Below are 21,241 nucleotides of genomic sequence, written 5' to 3'. Positions count from 1 at the left end.
AGGATACTTGAAACAATCGTGCTGATTGTTACATAAATATTATCATTTAAATACAAATGCATAAGTACTAGCCTCACATTCCCTGGTTGACTTATCCATTCACGCGAATATTCACTTTTCAGGCAAGGAGTGTAATTGTGTGTTCCCGGACATCTGAGGTATGACCAACAGCAGAGTGACTTGGAAAGACTTTTAAATGTACCACCCCCTTGACCTAATTCTAACCTTAGAGGGTAAGGGGTAAGGTTACAATTAGGATTTAAATATTTTTTTATATTTAAATGCACGTTTGTCATACTTTGAAACTGCTTCAAACTTGCATTTCGAAAATGTAAAAGTTTAAAAGTTTCCAAAATGTCGACGCGCATTTAGAAAAAGATAAAGTTTTAAACAGTTTAAATGCATTAGGCACGTTCGTCATTTTTTAAAACTTAAACTATAAATTGTCGGGCTCAAAAATATCAAACGTTCATTTCAAAAATGAAAAAAAAGTGAAATATTGAGATTAAAACAAATGCCAAAACGTGCATTTCAAAAATAAATAAAATACAAAATTGTCTCGTTTTGACTATGATATCTAACCAAAAAAAAAAGGATTTTTGCATGAACGTCGACGTCGTTTCTTCGAAAAAGACAGCTTTGGAATTGACCTAAGGTGGAAAACAAAACGATTATCTGGAAAATATATATTCAAGTTCTTTACTTTTTAAATAAAGCTCCAGTATGTTATGAGTTTGAAATTTTCATTAGATATACCAGTTCTTCACTTATTCACATAATTGATACTGCATTTTGAGGATTTTTTTTCATGAATGCATTTACAGGACTATTTGTCCTGAAAATAATCCCTAATATAATTAATCTAATACATGGTAGATGTGTTTTTGGAGGTACCCATTTTTGTGGGTTTTTTTCCTTGAACCCTTTGTCCAACCAAAATGTTATTGCTGTGTTTTACCCCCTAGGCTGTAATTTATTTGTCAAGTTAAAATATGCTTACATATTGTACTTTACAACTGAGTAATTGGTACGGTACAGCTTTTCGCCTTCAGAAAGAAATTTACTGAGATGTCATTGATAAACACAAATTTTGTTTCTCCGGGTAAATTGAAATGCAATTACGTTTTGGGAATGCTATATTCGTTGTCGAATACTCACAATTGTACATGAAAAAAAAAACATGCTGGAAATTAAATGATTTTGGACTTTTTTTTATTGCCTGCTGTATTTTTCGCCGACGTCAAAGTGATGGCGATAGATTGTGACTCTTGCCGGCCATTATTGGGTGCCAGCTTCTATAGCAGGCTGTCACAGCGCACTATCTTCACATGTGTTATTATTAGTGTCCCGATGTTGTATTGTTCCACGTTGCCGGATATTATCGTCGTATGCAAGGTTGAAATGTAAGTAACAGTAACTGCAGCATCGGTCGTCGGTATTTAAATTACGGTAAGGATAGTAAACGTACATTTGTTTATTCGTAACGATCGAGTTTGAATGAATTCATTTATTTTCCTTTTCTTCTTGTGTGATTAAAAATTGACGCACTGGCTACTTTGCGTTAAATTTAGTTTTTGTTGTAGAGGGACTGTCACTGGTCGAATACACGTACATAGTGTGATCTCCAAATGTTGTTAGTTTTTTTTGATGTACTAGCTAGCATGTACACAATACTATCAACTCAGCGATTGCCTGGAAGGTGTTATTAGTGTGTCACAGAGTTCTTCCAGAGTGACATTTAATAGCAAATCAAAAATCCTATACCGATACCTTGTACGTTGTATTAGAGTGTGCGGTATCTACAACAGCTAGCTGACCGTAGAATGTAGCCAGTTACATCTAGCTAATATTAATAGTATGCTATATTATATCATAGACCCTCTAAAAAGAGGGATCCTTCTTTTAGAGGGTCTATGATTATATTATATTATATTATATTATATTATATTATATTATATTATATTATATTATATTATATTCTTCTTCCTTAAAATTATTGAAATTAACATATAAATACTCAGAAAGATCCATCAAAAATATAACAGGCCATTAAATAATAATGAATGAATGAATGATGAATGAATGAATGAAATTAATGATATATGATAAATATGGTTAGTCAAAAAATATATAAAGCATTTCAGAAAGACATGAATGTTTTTTAAATCATAAAACATTTTTCTGCGAAGACTAGCGAATACCAATATATACCTGGAGATTGGCATTTTTGACTATAATTGTGGTTAACGACTTGGGGACTCGGTTATACGTCCTTGGCCATATGCGTCTCGGTTGTTTACTAGAACCTCAACTTCAAACAGCCCTTTAACTAAGGTTTATTATCGTTCTTGGCGCCATTCTTTGATAATCAGTAATCAGATATTATGTTTAATTAAATTATACCCTTGCATTTCATTCAGATTCAAAATATATACTTTCATTGACTATAGAAGCCATTTGTTAATGCATGTTACCCGCGTTTTCTTAATTTATTGACCAATTTCCTGCCATGCATTTGTTAACACATTGTGATTTGCTAACTATCATTTTAAATTTATAAAACATTCATAAATATATAAGTTTATGCCTTCGTGAAATTCTTTGTATTATTTTGTTAACACTGTATCGTGTGTTATAAATGTGTATATAAACATTTGGTGTCCAGAAAAAAACAATTATAATTAAATCAGCTGTAAATCTATGTTGTTGTATAAATCCAGAAAACATTACGTATGGTACAGCTTTCGTCCAACCTGTTGCACAGAGTCATGCATTTATCGCATTAGTGTGGTGCAATTATAGCGTTTATGTTGTTATTTTATCGTGCTTTCATCACATACTTTCAGTGCACTTTGTATTATATATATATGGTCAGGTCAAAGTACAAGTACATGTGGCTGGTAATTATAAAAGTTAGGTTTCAGTGTTCCCGGCATATAAGGTTAGATCTGTAGGGCACTGCCATAGTCAAAATTTCTGATACAGGCTTTATTTGAACTATTATTAGTGCATGTGCAGAAATAAATTACTATTGTTTTACTATGGTCAAAATAAGTAATATTTTAATGATTCAATCTGGTTTATATGCGCTTCTACTGGAAACGCGCTTGTAATAGAGCAAATATGGTATGTGTAATGCAAGCGTGATGAGATGGCAGTCAGCAGTCATTCAGTTGGTGACACAACTGCAATAAATGCGCAACCCTAAACTGATACATGTGCGACCATTGCACAATAAATACATGGTGCAAATGCAAAAGTAATGCAAGGTCTAGATGAATACAGAAACTGATGTAATCAATCTTGATTTGAAATGGTTAGAATTACATCTACACTACATCCCATAAAGAAGTTAATTATATTTAATTAATATAAATGAAATTCATTCATGTTGGTTCTTGAAGGATTGAAGAAAACCATTCTGTCCATCTTTGAACAAGGATTTACCATTCTCATAAGAAATAATTTTTCTCACATTTTTCAGAAGTACAATGTAATGAAGGAATAATCGTGGTTGCTGTTTTGAAATATTTGTGTGCTGTGTAACAATGGAGCAAGATTTGAAAACTTATGGATCTCTGAAGTCATTGAATTCTTCTAATGAAGAATTAGCGAACAGTAAGAGTAAGTAAATAAAAACATATTCCATTTATAAATTTGAAAGATCTCAAGGAGTGCTAACCCCCAATCTGCTAAAGTGGTGAAGAATCTTTCTGTCTGTCTCCATGTCAACTGGATACAGATCCCACTTAGAATCTATTCAATTTGTTAATGTAATGACAACCTTTCCCCAAAACAATCATGAGAATTCATATTAAATTTTTAGTTATCAGCAGATAATCATTGAAAACATTCTTGTTACCATGACAATGAGATTCATATCTCTGTCAAACTAACCATTTGATCCTTGTTTCAAGGGCCATCCATCCTAAGGAATCATTCCCAAAATTGTTGTTCCCATGGAAACCAGATCCAGATCCTTCCCAGCATCTAATCGATTGATCTTTTGAAAATTGCTCCTATTCATTAAAGTTATCAATGAAAAATCCCCCTCCCAAATCATCCATGGCAACCAGATCTCAACAGAAATCTAATTGATGAAAATGTCCCATATATGGACGGATTGGGTTAATAGCAAACCCATGATTCTTTTGCTTGATTTCAAATCATATTTCTTCTGTAAAATAACCCATGAATGCATTTTCCCATATGTCATTTGCTTGTGTTTATTTCACTGAAAACTAAAATACATAAAATACAATGTCTTTGATTTTTTTTTCTCACTGTGCCCTTCTGGTGTGTGTCTCATATTGCCAAAGAAGGTGACCACTCTACTGGTACCGTAAGTGTCACTGCAAGCACAAGAGTGGAGCTGCCAGTCTCTAACTTTTGATGTTATGGGAGTGGTGGTCTGTCTATACATCATGAAGGAATAATGTGATAATGACCAATGAGTCACACATTACTCTGTAAATAATATTTTAAAACTACTCTACAAGTTACAAAGGTTTTGTTTTCTCATAGTAAGATACAAATTAACTATTGTCTTTATCCAATATTATTTTTCAACAACGCACAAATATCATTTTGCTTGTTATTAATTTGGCAATGTGGAGTATTTTTAGCTTTTTTTTAACTTTTTGAACATTATAAATTTTTGCTGCCAAAATGTTTGTACATTTTTTTTATTTTGACCGTGTGGACATAATTGCAGATTGGTTGCAGGGCTTGATTCTCATTTGTGTCTAAATTTAGGAACAAATAATGAGGGTTTATTTTGTTAATGGTGGCAAAATTCAACCTTGAAAAAAAAAAATTGGAAATTACATTTTGATAAAGACAATATGGTATGATTTATTGGAATATAAAAACAATGTTTATTAACGTCCTCACCTGATGCCCCCGAAATATTGCAAACATAATTTTGACAATTTTTCTAAAAAATGACCAAATCTGAGAGATTGTAGACCGTCTAAATATAAACCAAATCAAAGAAAGCTTAGAATGAACTCCCGCGTGCTGAGAGTATTGAAGACATTAAAAATTACTTATATTTGCGATATTGATGGAAAAGCTGAAAACTAATTATGTAATTCAGGTAACTAATATGAACAGATTTGAGTGTAAAACTAATAAGGCCTGCGTAATGAATATCTATGTTATTATTAGAGAATTAATATGAACAAATTTCAACCCAAAATTAATCAGGTCTGTCTATTATCCTAGAGCATTTATGTACCAAATTTTATTCAAATGTGATGATCAGTAATTGAAATATCAGTGTTAATTAATATGTTAATTAGGTGATTAATAAGCATAAATTAATAAGCATAAATATTTACCAAAAACTAATTAGGTCTCTGCATAGTCCTAGGTTCATTGAAATTTGATGATGAGTACTCTTTAAAAGTTTCATTAAAATCCAATTGGTGGTTCTTTATATATATGTGGAACATTCATGGACAAATTTAACTAATTATGCAAATTAGGTAATTAATATCCACAATTATTTACCGTAAAACTAATCAGGTTTCTGCATAGTCCTAGAAGATCTGTGTAGCAAGTCTCATTGAAATATGATGATTAGTACTTGAGATATCAGGCGAAAAGCTGAAAATTAACTAATTATGCTAACAAGTTTATAATTAATATGCACAAATATTTACCCCAAAACTAATCAGATCTTTGCACAGTCCTTAAGTAACTATGTACCAAGTTTCATTGAAATGTGATGATTACTACTTGAAATATCAAAAGCTGAAAACTAATTAATTATGCAAATTAGGTAATTAATATGTACTGATATTACCCTAAAAACTATTAGGTCTTTGCAGTGCCCTGTGACATCTATGTACCAAGTTTCATTGAAATGTGATGATTACTACTTGAAATATCGAAAGCTGAAAATTAATTAATTATGCAAATTAGGTAATTAATATGTACTGATATTACCCTAAAAACTATCAGGTCTGTGCAGTGACCTATGACATCTATGTATCAAGTGTTATTGAAATGTGATGATTAGTATTTGAGATATCAGTGGAAAAGCCAAAAATTGATTAATCATTATGCAAATTAGGTAATTAATATTGCACAGATTTTTACCCAAAACTAATCAAATCTGCGCATTAGATCAGAGCATCTATGCACCAAGTTTCATCAAAAATCAATGTACCCTTAAATCAACCCTTAAATGTAGGTATAAAAGGTAAATTGTGAACTGACTCATGTCAAATAATGTCATGTTAATATTAGTTAGGACAGCCAGTCACATTGTCCTATTTTTATTAATATCACTGAATACCTGCATCTTGTTATCGCAGTTACTGACCGTGTCATATTTTCATTGTTTCTGTTTTCCTACTAAATATGTACATTGTATTTTTTGAAATGTATTATATAAGGGTACATGTACATATCTATTTAGTTTCAAATGACAAAAAGTACTTGAAGTATCCTAAAAAGGAAATAGGATAATTTTTATAATGTTGGGAAAAAAATTAAAAACAATTAAAGTGTGGTGGTTGTCGTGCAGTGCACATGTTGTGTAAGTCGCTATGAGTTCCATATTGAACAGAACAAGATGCATTGACCACCGCCATTAAAATCTCTCTGGATTATCATGTCAATTCATGCATTCAATGTCTGTTTTCTTGATGATTAATATAAATGCAAATTGTAAACTGCGTTTGAATGTAGAAATCATATTCCATATTTGAAACTACGTGCTTTACACCATCATTGTAATAACCTTACATTAATTTAATGCAGTATCTTAGTATTAATTTAGGTAGAAGCCTTATACAAATATCCAGAATGTATCCAAATTTATTTATTTATTTACGTAATACTAGAAGATATTTATTGAGTAAAAATTGGTTATAAACTATGGTAATAGCAACTATTTTGTCAATGTTGAAACCTTTTTATCACTGGTTTCTATGGCAACGACATAGTGGCATTTGCATAATGAAATCTGTCGGCCATCTTTTTTATTTTACCAGATAAACTCGGAACACGGTTTATATTCCTGCATCGTATTTTGTTGTCTTGAATTCTTAATCAATTCTGAGTTTTGAAAATAGATTAAAAATGAAATAATAATTCATCTGTGTTTAGTGTTCAGTAATCATGTAAACAAATAATGTATTTTACATGCGTTTTATATGTCACCTGTACATGGGACCCATATCAAACACATGGAATTTTCCAAACTGTCCCCATCATTCTAAATGGTTCATCCCTATAATGAATCTAACATGTATATGTTGTTATTGTCAGAGCAAAAAGACCCCGAAGATGACACTAATAGCCATGTGTCAGTCAATCATGAAATAACAACTACAGAGCAAAAGGCATTCAGTAAACATGGTGTGGAAGGATCAGCTAGCAGTTATTTTAATGAAAAGATACCAGTCCCTGATGGCGATGAAAGCGTGAGTATTTTGTAAATTATAAAATGCTTGATAGAGGGGGGCAAGGGTTATTTTCGTTCAACGTAATTGCAATATTTTTTTGTTCGTACAACGTAAATTGAAAAAAATAAATTCCGCAACTCTGTAATCACAGGCTAGACGTACAACGTAATCAATCAGATATTTTTTTCGTACACTGTAAAAATGTGTCATTTTCCTAGGTACGTACAAGAATTTCCTAGGTTTTCTTTCTTAATTTTCCGTAAAATGTAAAATAATTTATTTTCTCTGTAAACTGTAAACATTCAATTTTCACTGTAAACTGTAAAAACGTCTTTTTTTCCTTGTAAATTATAAAAAGCCCTTTTTATTTCCCTTAAAACTGTACCAGCTACCCCCCTTGCCCCCCCCCTCTTGATACAAACCTGTGTTAGTGACCACCTCTATATAAAGACCACCTGTCTATAGTGATCATTTTTATTAATATAATAATCATCGTTCTATTTATAAAACAATTTTGTAATTTAAGCAAGTCAAATTTATTTGATTTTTATTAAACCAAATAATTGTGTTTTTGTTGCAACATCATCACAAATATGTCAAATGTATGAAATGGCAATCTATAAAAAAATAAATCTAACCTCCACATAAAGACCACCTGTCTATAAAGATTCAATGAAGTCTCTTTGGTGGTTTGACTGTAGTACAATAATGTGCTAATAGTATAGTGGTTGTAAAGTATATACTGACTATAACAAAATACAATAAAAGCATATTTCCAAAATTGTTGGCATATTGGCTGTAAAATACATTGATTGTTCACAGAATTTTCAATCTTTGGCTGCAAAAAGACAATGATTTTTAAAGGGGCACTTGCAGCTTAGTCTAAGCTCACAACAAATTTACTTTCTGGATTAAAATTACAATGGATAACAAAAGATAGATTAATTTGTAAACAACATAAACAGTAGTGTCCCATGATTCTTTGGTGCAATCCCTGGGCTTGGAAGTTCCCCCTTTAAATCATTTGATATGTTCTAATACAGCATTACGTATAAATTCCATTTATTGTTATAATTGAAGTAAATTTTATATCTTCTCAGTCTAGCTTCAGTTTTCGCAAACTTTGGGCATTTACCGGTCCTGGATTTTTAATGAGTATAGCATATCTTGATCCAGGAAATATTGAATCGGATTTACAGTCAGGATTTGTTGCTGAATTTCAGGTAAGAAATTGGCTTCATGTGCATGCTACAACCTGATCATGTGCCTCCTACATCCTGGTCATGTGCCTCCTACATCCTGGTCTTGTGCCTCCTACATCCTGGCCATGTGCCTCCTGCATCCTGGTCTTGTGCTTCCTACATCCTAGTCATGTGCCTCCTACATCCTGGTCTTGTGCCTCCTACATCCTGGCTATGTGCCTCCTGCATCCTGGCATGTGCCTCCTGCATCCTGGTCATGTGCCTCCTGCATCCTGGTCATGTGCCTCCTGCATGCTGGTCATGTGCCTCCTACATCCTGGTCATGTGCCTCCGCATCCTGGTCTTGTGCCTCCTACATCCTGGTCTTGTGCCTCCTACATCCTGGTCTTGTGCCTCCTACATCCTAGTCTTGTGCCTCCTACATCCTGGCCATGTGCCTCCTGCATCCTGGTCATGTGCCTCCTACATCCTGGTCTTGTGCCTCCTACATCCTAGTCATGTGCCTCCTACATCCTGGTCTTGTGCCTCCTACATCCTGGCTATGTGCCTCCTGCATCCTGGCATGTGCCTCCTGCATCCTGGTCATGTGCCTCCTGCATCCTGGTCATGTGCCTCCTGCACGCTGGTCATGTGCCTCCTACATCCTGGTCATGTGCCTCCTGCATCCTGGTCTTGTGCCTCCTACATCCTGGTCTTGTGCCTCCTACATCCTGGTCTTGTGCCTCCTACATCCTGGTCTTGTGCCTCCTACATCCTAGTCTTGTGCCTCCTACATCCTGGCCATGTGCCTCCTGCATCCTGGTCATGTGCCTCCTGCATCCTGGTCATGTGCCTCCTGCATCCTGGTCATGTGCCTCCTACATCCTGGTCATGTGCCTCCTGCATCCTGGTCTTGTGCCTCCTACATCCTGGTCTTGTGCCTCCTACATCCTGGTCTTGTGCCTCCTACATCCTAGTCTTGTGCCTCCTACATCCTGGCCATGTGCCTCCTGCATCCTAGTCATGTGTGTCCTACATCCTGGTCATGTGCCTCCTACATCCTGGTAATGTGCCTCCTACATCCTGGTCATGTGCCTCCTACATCCTGGTCATGTGCCTCCTACATCCTGGTCATGTGCCTCCTGCATCCTGGTCATGTGCCTCCTACATCCTGGTCATGTGCCTCCTACATCCTGGTCATGTGCCTCCTGCATCCTGGTCATGTGCCTCCTACATCCTGGTCATGTGCCTCCTACATCCTGGTCATATGTACCTCATAATAATAAAAGCATGAACAACATTCTTTTAATGTGTCAAACAGTTGCTGCACATGCATGCAAGTATTTCTGCTTATTAAAAACATGACTCATGGCAGTGTATATCATACTTAATTTATTTATTTTATGTGCAGTTGCTATGGATGTTACTGCTTGCTACATGTCTTGGATTATTACTGCAACGTCTGGCAGCGAGACTGGGAGTGGTGACAGGGTTGCATTTAGCTGAAGTATGTTATAGAGAATACCCCAAAGTACCACGAATTATACTCTGGATCATGGTGGAGATTGCTATTATTGGTTCTGATATGCAAGAAGTCATTGGGACGGCAATTGCATATAATTTACTTTCAAATGGAAAGTAAGTGTTGGTTGATTTTATAGTGATACAAATTTAAAATTTCTTCCAAAACAATTACCAATACTTTTTTGACTCCCGTGTGCGAAGCACAAAAGGGAGTCTTTGCAGTTACCCTGTCTGTATGTCTGTATGTCCGTATGTCTGTATGTATGTATGTATGTATGTCACTTTATTTGTTCCACCGTTATCTCAAGAACCACTAATCAAATTTTGGTTAAACTTGGTACATAGATGCTCTGGGATAATGCGCAGAGTTGATTAGGTTTTGGTAAAAATCTATGAATATTAATTACCTAATTTGCATGATAATTAGCTGATTTTTAGCTGTTCCATGACTGTTCCACTGATATATGAAGAACCACTCATTGGATTTTGATGAAACTTGGCACATGGATGCTCTGAACTAATGCGCAGATTTGATTTGTTTTTGGTAAAAATCTATGAATATTAAATACCTAATTTGCATGATAATTAACTGATTTTAAGCTGTTCCATGACTGTTCCACTGATATTTGAAGAACCACTCATTGGATTTTGATGAAACTTGGCACATGGATGCTCTGATCTAATGCGCAGATTTCATTAGTTTTGGGTAAAAATCTGTTTATATTAATTACCTAATTTGCATAATGATTAATCAATTTTCGGCTTTTCCACTGATATCTCAAGTACTAATCATAACATTTCAATAAAACTTGGTACATAGATGTCATATGAGACTGCACAGATAGTTTTTAGGGTAATATCAGTACATATTAATTACCTAATTTGCATAATTAATTAATTTTCAGCTATTGATATTTCAAGTAGTAATGAACACATTTCAATGAAACATGGTACATAGTTACTTGAGGACTGTGCAGAGACCTAATTAGTTTTTGGAGAAATATTTGTGCATATTAATCACCTTATTAGCATAATTAGTTAATTTTCAGCCCTTCACCTGATATCTCAAGTACTAATCATCACATTTCAATGAGACTTGCGACATGGATCTTCTAGGACTATGCAGAGACTTGATTAATTTTAGGATAAATTATTGTGCATATTAACTACTAATTTGCTTAATTAGTTAATTTGTCCTAAGAACCACTCATTGAATTTTAATGAAACTTTTAAAGAGTGCTCATCACATTTCAATGAACCTACATGTGTAGGACTATACACCAGTTTTGGTAAATATTAGTTTTGGTAAATATTTATGCTTCTTAATCACCTAATTAACATAATTAATTAATTAATTAATTAATACTGATATCTCAAGTATTGATCATCACATTTTAATAAAACTTGGTACATAAATGCTCTAGGACAATAGACAGCCTGATTAATTTTGGGTTAAAATCTGTTCATATTAATTCTCTTAATTAGCACAATAATTAATAATTTTTTGGTTCTAATCACATTTCAATGAAACTTGGTACATAGATATTACATTACGCAGATCTTATTACTTTTACATTGCGCAGACCTTATTAGTTTTACACTTAAATGTGTTCATATTAGTTACCTTATTTGCATAATTAGTTTTCTGCATTTCCATCAATATCTCAAGTTCAAGTAATTTTGAATTAATTTTTAATGTGTCTCCAATACTCTCAGCACACGGGAGTTCTTTCTAAGCTTTCTTTGATTTTGTTTTTCTGTTTTAAAGATTTTTCTTATTTTTTCTTCACAGAATACCGCTATATGCTGGAGTTTTAATCACAATAACAGATACATTTTTATTTTTATTTCTTGACAAATATGGTAATTTTTATTTTTTTGTGGTCATAATATTAATTATTATTTTTAAGGATTCAGAATACCAACAAATGAATTTTTTTATATATATTTCCTTCTAATAGAACATATACTGTACTAATATTTGCAGGTCTTAGAAAACTTGAAGCCTTTTTTGCATCTTTGATACTTGTCATGGCTGTAACATTTGGCTATGAGGTAAGAATGTGATTATTAAGCTTAGTGAAAATTATTATAGAAACTGATTTCATGTGTATCTTGTGCTAGGTTGCTGAAATGTTCACAGCTGATGTGAAAGAAAACAAACTGATAAACTGCCTCTCTTAAATTCTTTTTAATTAGAAGCTGCAACTGAGTACAATCCTGACTTCATTTAATTTTAGATTTTCATAGTACTAAACAACTATGAACATTTCAGTGAGTGCACATCATATTGTAGTTCACATCATATTAAAAGGAGTGCACATCATATTGTAGTGCACATCATATTAAAGGGAGTGCACATCATATTAAAGGGAGTGCACATCATATTGTAGTTCACATCATATTAAAGGGGGTGCACATCATATTGTAGTTCACATCATATTAAAGGGAGTGCACATCATATTGTAGTTCACATCATATTAAAGGGAGTGCACATCATATTGTAGTTCACATCATATTAAAGGGAGTGCACATCATATTGTAGTTCACATCATATTAAAGGGAGTGCACATCATATTAAAGGGAGTGCACATCATATTGTAGTTCACATCATATTAAAGGGAGTGCACATCATATTGTAGTTCACATCATACTAAAAGGAGTGCACATCATATTAAAGGGAGTGCACATCATATTAAAGGGAGTGCACATCATATTGTAGTTCACATCATATTAAAAGGAGTGCACATCATATAAAAGTTCAATGAAATATAACTTGACTGTCACATAATCCTTAAATCACACAAGGTTACAAATAATATCCGATTAGTTTTTCCCTATATCCAGCCTTACAGAGAATATAGGCTTCAGTGTGCATACATTTTGAGGAACTACAGCTTCACTTAATTTTAACCCAAGGTGGCGCTGTTTTTATACATATAATATCTGGTTTCAACTTGATGAAAACTGCTCTCATGCTGCTTAAAAACAACATGAGAACAAAGTGTAAAAATTAAGCATGTATCTTAAACATTGAGTTGTCGACTGTGCCCCTTCAAGGGTCAAAGTTCAGCAAAAAGCTATTAAATACCAGTAATCTGTTAAGTCCCCCCCCCATTATAAATGAAGGCGTGTCAGTCATTAAATTTCTCATAAACATTTGGCACACATGTAAATGTCCCATGGTCCAATATAAATCATGATGTACTGGTAGTGTGAAGACTGTGCACGTTAACTTAAAGCAGGAGAGTTGTCACCTGCGCATGCGTCAGATGGCCATAGCATGTCATTGTTTACAAACAAGCCTCTACCCATGAGCCTTTGCATTTTTAGCATGTTTTATCGTCGCTTGGGACGCAATTCCCACATGTGCCGCCCGCTTCACTTTAAAACATATAATACTGTATTGTTTTATAGCATTGTTTTTAGTGCACAAGTCTTTGTGCTAATTATGTATAGCCCTCTCTGGCAACAAAATTAAGCAATTTTGTTTCAACTTTTTCTTTTTTTAAAATCAGTGTGAAAATCATCATTATTTTCATTCTTTTCTTTTCTAGTACGTAGTGGCATCGCCAGACCAAGCAGAGGTACTTAAAGGGTTGTTTATACCGGGTTGTGGTCCATGTACAACTAAAGCTACTGAGCAAGCTGTCGGTATACTGGGTGCTGTTATCATGCCACATAATATATATTTACATTCAGCGCTGGTGAAGGTGAGGAAAAATAATATCAGTAGTCATTATTACACTGTAAAAGTTATTATTAGTATTTTCTGGTTAGAATTTGTAAAATGGAAATAAAGGTTTTCTCTCTCTAATTCTACATAATGCAGAAGTTAGTATTTTGCCATTTGCAAAACCATTGCATAAAACGCCAAATCTTAGGAGTTTCAGCATCTTGCAACAGCGCCACCAACATCTGGCTTGAGCAAAAACTGCCTGCATCTCTCAAAACAAACAAATCATTGAATAGGTGCTTACAGATTGTTTTATGAACAATAAACAAAAAAGTTGCACAGTTTCATTTGTTTTAACTTTCAGTTAAATTTTTTTTGTAATAGTAATCTGTTTGTTTTCAGTCACGAGAAATAGATCGAAATAAAAAGAAGGAAATCAAAGAAGCCAACATGTATTTTTTTATTGAAGCTACGTTGGCTTTATTGGTGTCCTGTATTATTAATATATTCGTAGTGTCTGTATTTGCTGAAGGTTTATATGGAAAAACAAATTATGAAATCGTGAGTATAAATAAATATAAGACGAAGTTACAAAATGTACGGTCGGACTGATCAATGTTAGATCACACAGAAGTGCAAAATAGTTTATGATAAATAATATATTTATAATATTGATTCTTGATTGAAATGTTTTTGTATCATGGTTATGTGATATGATTATGGCATATAAAACTATGTCGGCTGTCATCAACAAATGAAATTGTCATTGCGAACACACATAGTTTTATAAGTAGTCAATTGCGATGTTATCGGTACTTTGATCTCATATCATATGCCACAATCAAGTTACTATGGCATATAACCGTAACCATGGACACCAAGTGGCCATTTTGAGACGGCTCTGACGTGAAATTTTTTTTTTTTCTGTTAATAGTATCAACAATGTGAGGAACGCGACAGTCCTTATTCATATGTGTTTTATAAAAATTCATCAGTAGTCGAAATGGATTTACATAAAGGGGTAAGTATCGTAATGTATTTATAGATGGAGATGAGAAGATCTCATTGAAATCATGCAATAACCTCACACATTTCATGAGACAAGATAAATGATATCAAGGGTAGATAAAAATAAGGGTATCCAACAGTCTGACTTAAAATTCAGACCACTAGCAACATGGCTTTTCCTTTTGTCAGATGTGTGCTACGTTTGTTTTGGGGCTTAACTTTTTAACCCAATAAACGATATACTGAACTAACGCAACTATAACGTACAACAATCAAAAAGTCAAAACTCACCAATTTCATTTCCAGTTAATTCTGAAAGTATGCACCTGCGTGTTTGGCACTAGAATGACATTACGAAAACACACAAAGCAGATAAATGTTAGTTCTTTAGGTAAATGTGTCCCAGTAAACTACTACATGTAGCAAGTTCAGTCGTAGCATGCATCCTACCGGCGTAATCCCCAGTTCACACCTACAGCGATAAGCGTATTCTGTTCTTCAGTAGTTTGAGCTTACAATGAAGACCACATTGAAATCACAATAAGTAAAGGTATGCAACTTGAGATATGAAGATTTCATCAAGATCACATGATGAACTCAAATTATCAAAAGTAGGCAAAAAAACATTAATTATTTAAATTGTGTCTCACTTACAACACAAAACTATGTTTTTACAGGGTGTATTTTTAGGCTGTGCATATGGAAAAGCCGCTTTGTATATATGGGCTATCGGTATTTTAGCAGCAGGTCAAAGTTCAACCATGACTGGAACGTATGCAGGGCAATTTGTTATGGAGGTAAGTTAAAAGTCTCATTATGGTGCATCTACTTGTGATCACTCAAGATTACATTCAACACTGGTAAAGATGGTAATCGTGATAATTTATTCGTATCTATAATCGTAGGGATTTCTTGATTTACAATGGTCAAGGTGGAAAAGAGTTTTATTGACCCGCTCTATAGCAATCGTACCTACAATATTTGTCGCTACATTTCGAGGTGTCAATCAGCTCACTGGTATGAATGATGCATTGAATGTCCTACAAAGTCTACAGGTGAGATTTTATATTTTTTTCTCAACCAAATTTGTTACGCAATTAAATGAAAATAAAACAGTCAGCTTGCTTATAATTTTTGGACAGTATAGGTCGTTGCACTGTGACGTCGTACGCTTTTGCCAACCAGCATGCAATTGTGTGATAACAAGTATCGCTCACTGATCAATATTGGCTCGTAATCTGCGGTGACAATATTGCTCTTTTTTTTTTTTTTGTATTTTAATATATTTTTTTATTGGGTACTCATAAAAATTTACATATCTGTGAATAAAGTGGTTATGCTTACATTCCTGTATAACTCAAAGTTTTTCAAAGTGACATTTCTCAAAGCTTCAGAAGAGGAATAGTTTATTGCTCAAACCCAGAACCTTTATGTTTGCTTTTGGTTCACATGGACGGATTTTTTCCCTAAGATCACTATATTCACTAGATTGCTACTTGTCTATCTCATTCAGTTCTAGTTCATGCCATTTGCCCCTTTATTCCATATATGGTATTAAAGGGGACCACTTTTTTAAGTGCTGTATCATTTTATTGTTATGATTTGCTATCCAATTTTCACATTGGTAGACTCTTTTCATGTACGTTAGAATACCCTTGAAGTTGGGTTTTATATCATTCATTTTACAGTGGTAAATATGTTTCCTAACTAACAGGCTAATAAAATTTATTGTCAACGATTCGCCTGGATCTGATATTATTAAGCACATTCTGCTTGGTGGTGAATTTTGTTTTAATATCTTTCCCCAACTAAAAAGTAGGTCTCTCCAAAGTGCAACAACATATTCACATTCATAGAAGATATGTTCCAGAGTTTCTGGATTCTCCTGACAAAATGTGCACATCTGTGTAGGAAACTTTTCTGGGTTTATTTTATGAAGTTTGTCATTTGTATATAGAATGTTATGTAAAAGTTTAAACTGAAATTCACGTGTTTTGCTGTCGATACTCATTTTTATCATTAATTTGTACATTTTACTCCATTCTATTAGGCCAAGTTTCAGCATCTCTTCAAGTTTCTTTTGACTCACTGGAGGGATGAATTGCCTGTCTATTAATTCTTTTTTTATATAGGGTTTTGAGATTGCATCAAGCGGTGTTGGAATTCCAGACACCGATAAGCTTATCTCGACTATGTCAGTGTTTTTGTATTTTAGATTTTCGGGGATGGCAGTAACAAGGCCAATCCATTTTAGTTTATGTAGTAGACTCCATTCATTTTGGGTTATTGTTTCCCATGGTATAAGACCATTCTCGTTAAACAGGTCTGAAACTCTTTTAATTCTGTTTTCAGCCAATTCTCTATAAAAAATAGGTTTTCCGGCTATTTTTATATTTTCGTTATTCCAAATTACTTGGTTTGTGTTTCTGTAACTCATTTTAGTTTCAGCTTCCCAAATTTCAAGACATTCTCGCAGGAAGTCAGTACAGCGAATTGGTAAAACTTTTGTTTTATAATTACATTGGAAGATGATATTACCTCCTATACTCTTAAGCTGCTCATCAATAAATAGTTTATATGGATGTTCATTATTTGGATCTACATATCTTTTAATCCATAGTAGCCTCTGTTGTTTTTTGAGGATATGCATGTCTGGGATACCCAAACCGCCCTGGCCCACACCTCCTATCATAGTTCTACGAGCAATTCTGTCTTTTCCTTCCCATATAAAATTATACACAGTCTTTTAGCCTCCTGAATAAATTCATTCCCAACTGCAGTTGTACTCATAATATATGTGAACTGGGATATACCATAAGTTTTAATAATTTGGACTTTGCCAAAAAGAGAAAGTTTCCTGCTCTTCCAAGAGTTCAAAATAATTTTCATATTGTCCATAGCTTTTTTAACATTTATTTTCCTATTTTCCTTTTGATTGTGAGAAAAGTAAATTCCTACAATTTTGATAGGAGATGTGGGCCACCTAACCCCGAACAGTTTATCTTGCCTATATTTCCATTTACCGAGCCAGACAGCTTCAGTTTTGTCCATGTTAATTCTCAGCCCTGAGCATTTCTCAAAATCCCCCAATAAGTTAAATAGCACCTCAGCAGATTTTTCGTTTGAAATGAAGCAAGACATGTCGTCCGCAAATGCTGCTTCTTTAATTTCTTTTCCCGATATGATAATACCTTTGATTTCTTGTTTTGATCTAATAGCCACCAGCAGAGTTTCTAAAACTAAAATGAAGAGCATCGGAGACAGAGGGTCTCCTTGTCTGACTCCCCTTTGCAACTCAAAGTATCCCGTACTATATCCGTTATTCATCACGCAACATACAATATTTGTATACAATGATTTCACCCACCTTTGAAATTGAGGACCGAATTGAAATTTCTCTAATGCCCTATCAAGATACTCCCAACTGACCGTATCAAAGGCCTTTTCAAAATCTACTGCTATTAGCAGAGCCTCCTTACCAGTTTGTTCTATGTAGTGATACACCTCACTAATTAATCTTGCATAATCACTAATATTGCGGCCTTTAACAAAAGCTGCCTGGGTTTCGCCAATTAATTCAGGGAGAACAGATTCCAATCGCTTAGCAAGACATTTGGATGCCAATTTTGCATCCACGTTCATTAATGAAATTGGCCTCCAGTTTTTCAATAAACGTTTATCTCGTCCAGGTTTTTCTATTAGTGTAATGATACTTTGTTTCTGAGAGGTCGAAAATTCTCCCTGCTCAAAGGCCAAGTTTAATGAGTTCACTACCAGATTTCTTACCAGTGGCCAATATGCCTTATAAAACTCAACCGTTAAGCCATCGTTTCCTGGGCTTTTATTTTCTTTCATTGAAGTTAATGTATCAACAATTTCCCTTGAAGTTAGAAGTCCCTCACATTTTGCCTGTGAACTTTCTGCCAGCACTGGAATTGCAGTATTATTAAGAAACAATATTGCTCTTAAATTGTTTTAGTAACAGGGCACATTCATAAATATTCAATAAAGGAAGCATCAAACAATGCTTTTATTTTATCATTGAATAGATTGATCGGTTTTTGTCATCCAGTCACTTAGCACATGCAGAAAGCTTAAACAAGTGTGACGGCCTATAGAAATGTGTCCCATACATATTACATCACACTGTATGCATATGATATTACTGTAAAATACTTTATTTTAGCTGGAATTAATTTTCGCTGAATAGACTTTTTGGGTGGTTTTGTATGGAATTTATTTTCACTGATTTTTGACGAGTCGAAAGTAAAATATAGGAAAAAAAAGTATTTTCACTGAATCATTCTTTCAGCGAAAATTAAATCCAAGTAAAAATAAAGTATTCCACAGTAACTCATATTAGTTATTATTACTACAGCTATGATAAGAAGATCCGTTTGTTGATTTGATTTAATTCATTTTATTTATAGCTCCCATTCGCATTAATTCCAATTTTAACATTTACAAGTGTCAACTCATTAATGGGTGATTTTAAAAACGGCATGTAAGTAATCTTCAAATTATCACTTGATATCGTTAAGGTCCATAATTTTGTCTTATGTGATACAAAAGTTAACATTAGTTCGTACACACGCCTATTTTGGATTCATCAAGGGCAAGGTATACATGGATTAACTATGTTTGTTTTTATCTTCCAGATTTTCTAAAGTTGTAGCTAGTGCACTGGCTGTACTTGTTATGAGTGTAAATTTATACTTTGTCTCTGTATTTATTGGTGTTCTACCGCAAAACTGGGCTGTATACACAGTAATCGCCGTTTTACTCGGTTTATATATTGCATTTATTATGTATTTGGTGAGTATAACGTTATTGTACTATGCATTATGGGTAATTTCATACTTGTATATAATTGTGTGATTAACATGGAAGTAAAATTCAATCTTCAATTTCACCAGATACCTAGTCCTAAATCATGAAAAAAATTGAAGTATAATTCAGTTGGGCCGGGAGAATTTTTTTTTTTTCACATTTTTATTCACTATTAAACACCACAATAATTTTGTAATTCACCTTTTCCACAATTATGCAGTTATCACTCAAATAAATTGAAATTTGTTTTCCTAATCCTCATCCAATTCTTGTTCTCACAAAACCTTCCAGCCCACCTTTCCTTTTTCAAATGGGGTAACCCTATAACAAAATGTGGAGCTGTTAAATAACACCCAATTAAATTATGTTTACCGGTAGTATAATCTGTAGTTATCAGATCGTATACACGGGTCATATTGATAATTAAGTTACAAACAACTTTCAAGTGCATATGATAAAAAACGTGTTTTTTTTGTGCAGAATTAATTTACACAAATTGTTTCAGGTGGAATTCATTTAATTTCACTTTAATATGTATTTTACCATGACCGATTGTGTGTTACACAGGAAAAATTTTTTTTTTTAAAAATAAGTAATAATAATATAATCTTAAAGGACATAAATACACATATCTATAATTATATTCAAATATTATTTGATATTTATTTCCGCTCTGTAGACATGGAAATGTCTGATATCTTTAGGATTACAATGCTTAGCAAGAATTCCTGTAAGTATATCAGTAAATATAAATAATTCAGTGACATTGTCTGAACTTTATTACATACTGTTTAATATAGGATCAATTAAATCATCCAATCTTTTCTCTTTCCAAGTGTTGTCCGGCACCAGCAGCGGAATACGAGTTGGAGAATTTTAATTGGAAGAAAGAACAGAATAGACTGTTAACGTCTGACTCCGAAGAATCAATTTATAATACACAGATAAAAATAAATGCAATAGAACAAATTAGTGAAGATAATAAGAACTGATTTTTTTTCTGCTCTGTTGTATGATGGGAAAGTTTCTGCATCTTTAGTACCGGTATCTATGGTGTTTATATCATCTATATCACTAACTTACTAACATGTTCTATGGATGCTACCATGATTTAAACAAATTATATAAGCACAACAACCAAAGTTGTGTTTGTGGTATGTACCAAGCTATAGTACCGGTATTGGCATTTTAAAAGTACTCTCTCTATGGTGAAATTATTAGCTGTGAGGTCACATTTTGTAGTCACAAATCTAGTCGTGATTTCTTATCTGAGTAAGAAACTGTTAACAAATTTAATTCAGGATGTTTTCATACTCTTTTCTTCTTTTCAAAACACAAAAAGTGGCTTAAATTTCAATATTTCAACCAAGAAAAAAAATAGTGAGAATTTGTAGGCAATTACTGGTACCGGTAAATGCTTCTGTGGTAGACTTCCTGACAGGTGTATACAGGTTTTTATTGCACTCGGGGGAGAAACTAATTTTAAAGTCTAAATTGCTTTTAATTTATTTATGTATCTATTTCACCTGTTCTCAATTTTGTGCTTTTTGTATTAAACTGGAAATGGTTCCTTCCCAAATTGTTTGTGTATATATATTTATACA

The 21,241-nt window shown here is 33.6% G+C and overlaps 1 protein-coding gene across 3 annotated transcripts; it reads left to right on the top strand.

The window, feature by feature from the left end:
• Nucleotides 1–1,343: 1,343 nt before the first annotated feature.
• Nucleotides 1,344–21,216, top strand: LOC100378874 (natural resistance-associated macrophage protein 2-like). 3 transcript variants are annotated; one of them, XM_085501181.1, is made up of 16 exons: nt 1,344–1,403; nt 3,485–3,624; nt 7,282–7,436; nt 8,519–8,641; nt 10,011–10,237; nt 11,916–11,986; nt 12,111–12,178; nt 13,681–13,836; nt 14,202–14,360; nt 14,734–14,820; nt 15,485–15,604; nt 15,713–15,862; nt 19,238–19,311; nt 19,466–19,622; nt 20,317–20,367; nt 20,474–21,216. In XM_085501181.1, exons 2-16 carry the CDS (start codon nt 3,549–3,551, stop codon nt 20,627–20,629), a joined length of 1,830 nt encoding a protein of 609 aa, XP_085357307.1. In that variant the 5' UTR covers nt 1,344–1,403; nt 3,485–3,548; the 3' UTR covers nt 20,630–21,216. The 3 variants fall into 3 exon arrangements, with proteins under 3 accessions (XP_085357307.1, XP_085357306.1, XP_085357308.1); XM_085501180.1 differs by having other exon boundaries at nt 1,355–1,449; XM_085501182.1 differs by having other exon boundaries at nt 1,356–1,449; nt 3,488–3,624.
• Nucleotides 21,217–21,241: the final 25 nt, after the last annotated feature.

The sequence above is a fragment of the Saccoglossus kowalevskii genome, chromosome 7 (genome assembly GCF_978046115.1).
Source record: "Saccoglossus kowalevskii chromosome 7, keSacKowa6.1, whole genome shotgun sequence".
NCBI classification, from domain to species: domain Eukaryota; kingdom Metazoa; phylum Hemichordata; class Enteropneusta; family Harrimaniidae; genus Saccoglossus; species Saccoglossus kowalevskii.
The sequence above is the reverse complement of the archived record's forward strand: the minus strand, read 5'-3'. Positions and strand labels throughout refer to the sequence as shown.

Excerpts from the sequence above, each read along its gene's own strand:
- LOC100378874 (XM_085501181.1), top strand. The coding sequence starts at position 3,549 with ATGGAGCAAGATTTGAAAACTTATGGATCTCTGAAGTCATTGAATTCT. Across the intron at positions 11,987-12,110 it reads TTTATTTCTTGACAAATATG|GTCTTAGAAAACTTGAAGCC; the intron begins GTAATTTTTATT and ends TAATATTTGCAG. Across the intron at positions 13,837-14,201 it reads TACATTCAGCGCTGGTGAAG|TCACGAGAAATAGATCGAAA; the intron begins GTGAGGAAAAAT and ends GTTTGTTTTCAG.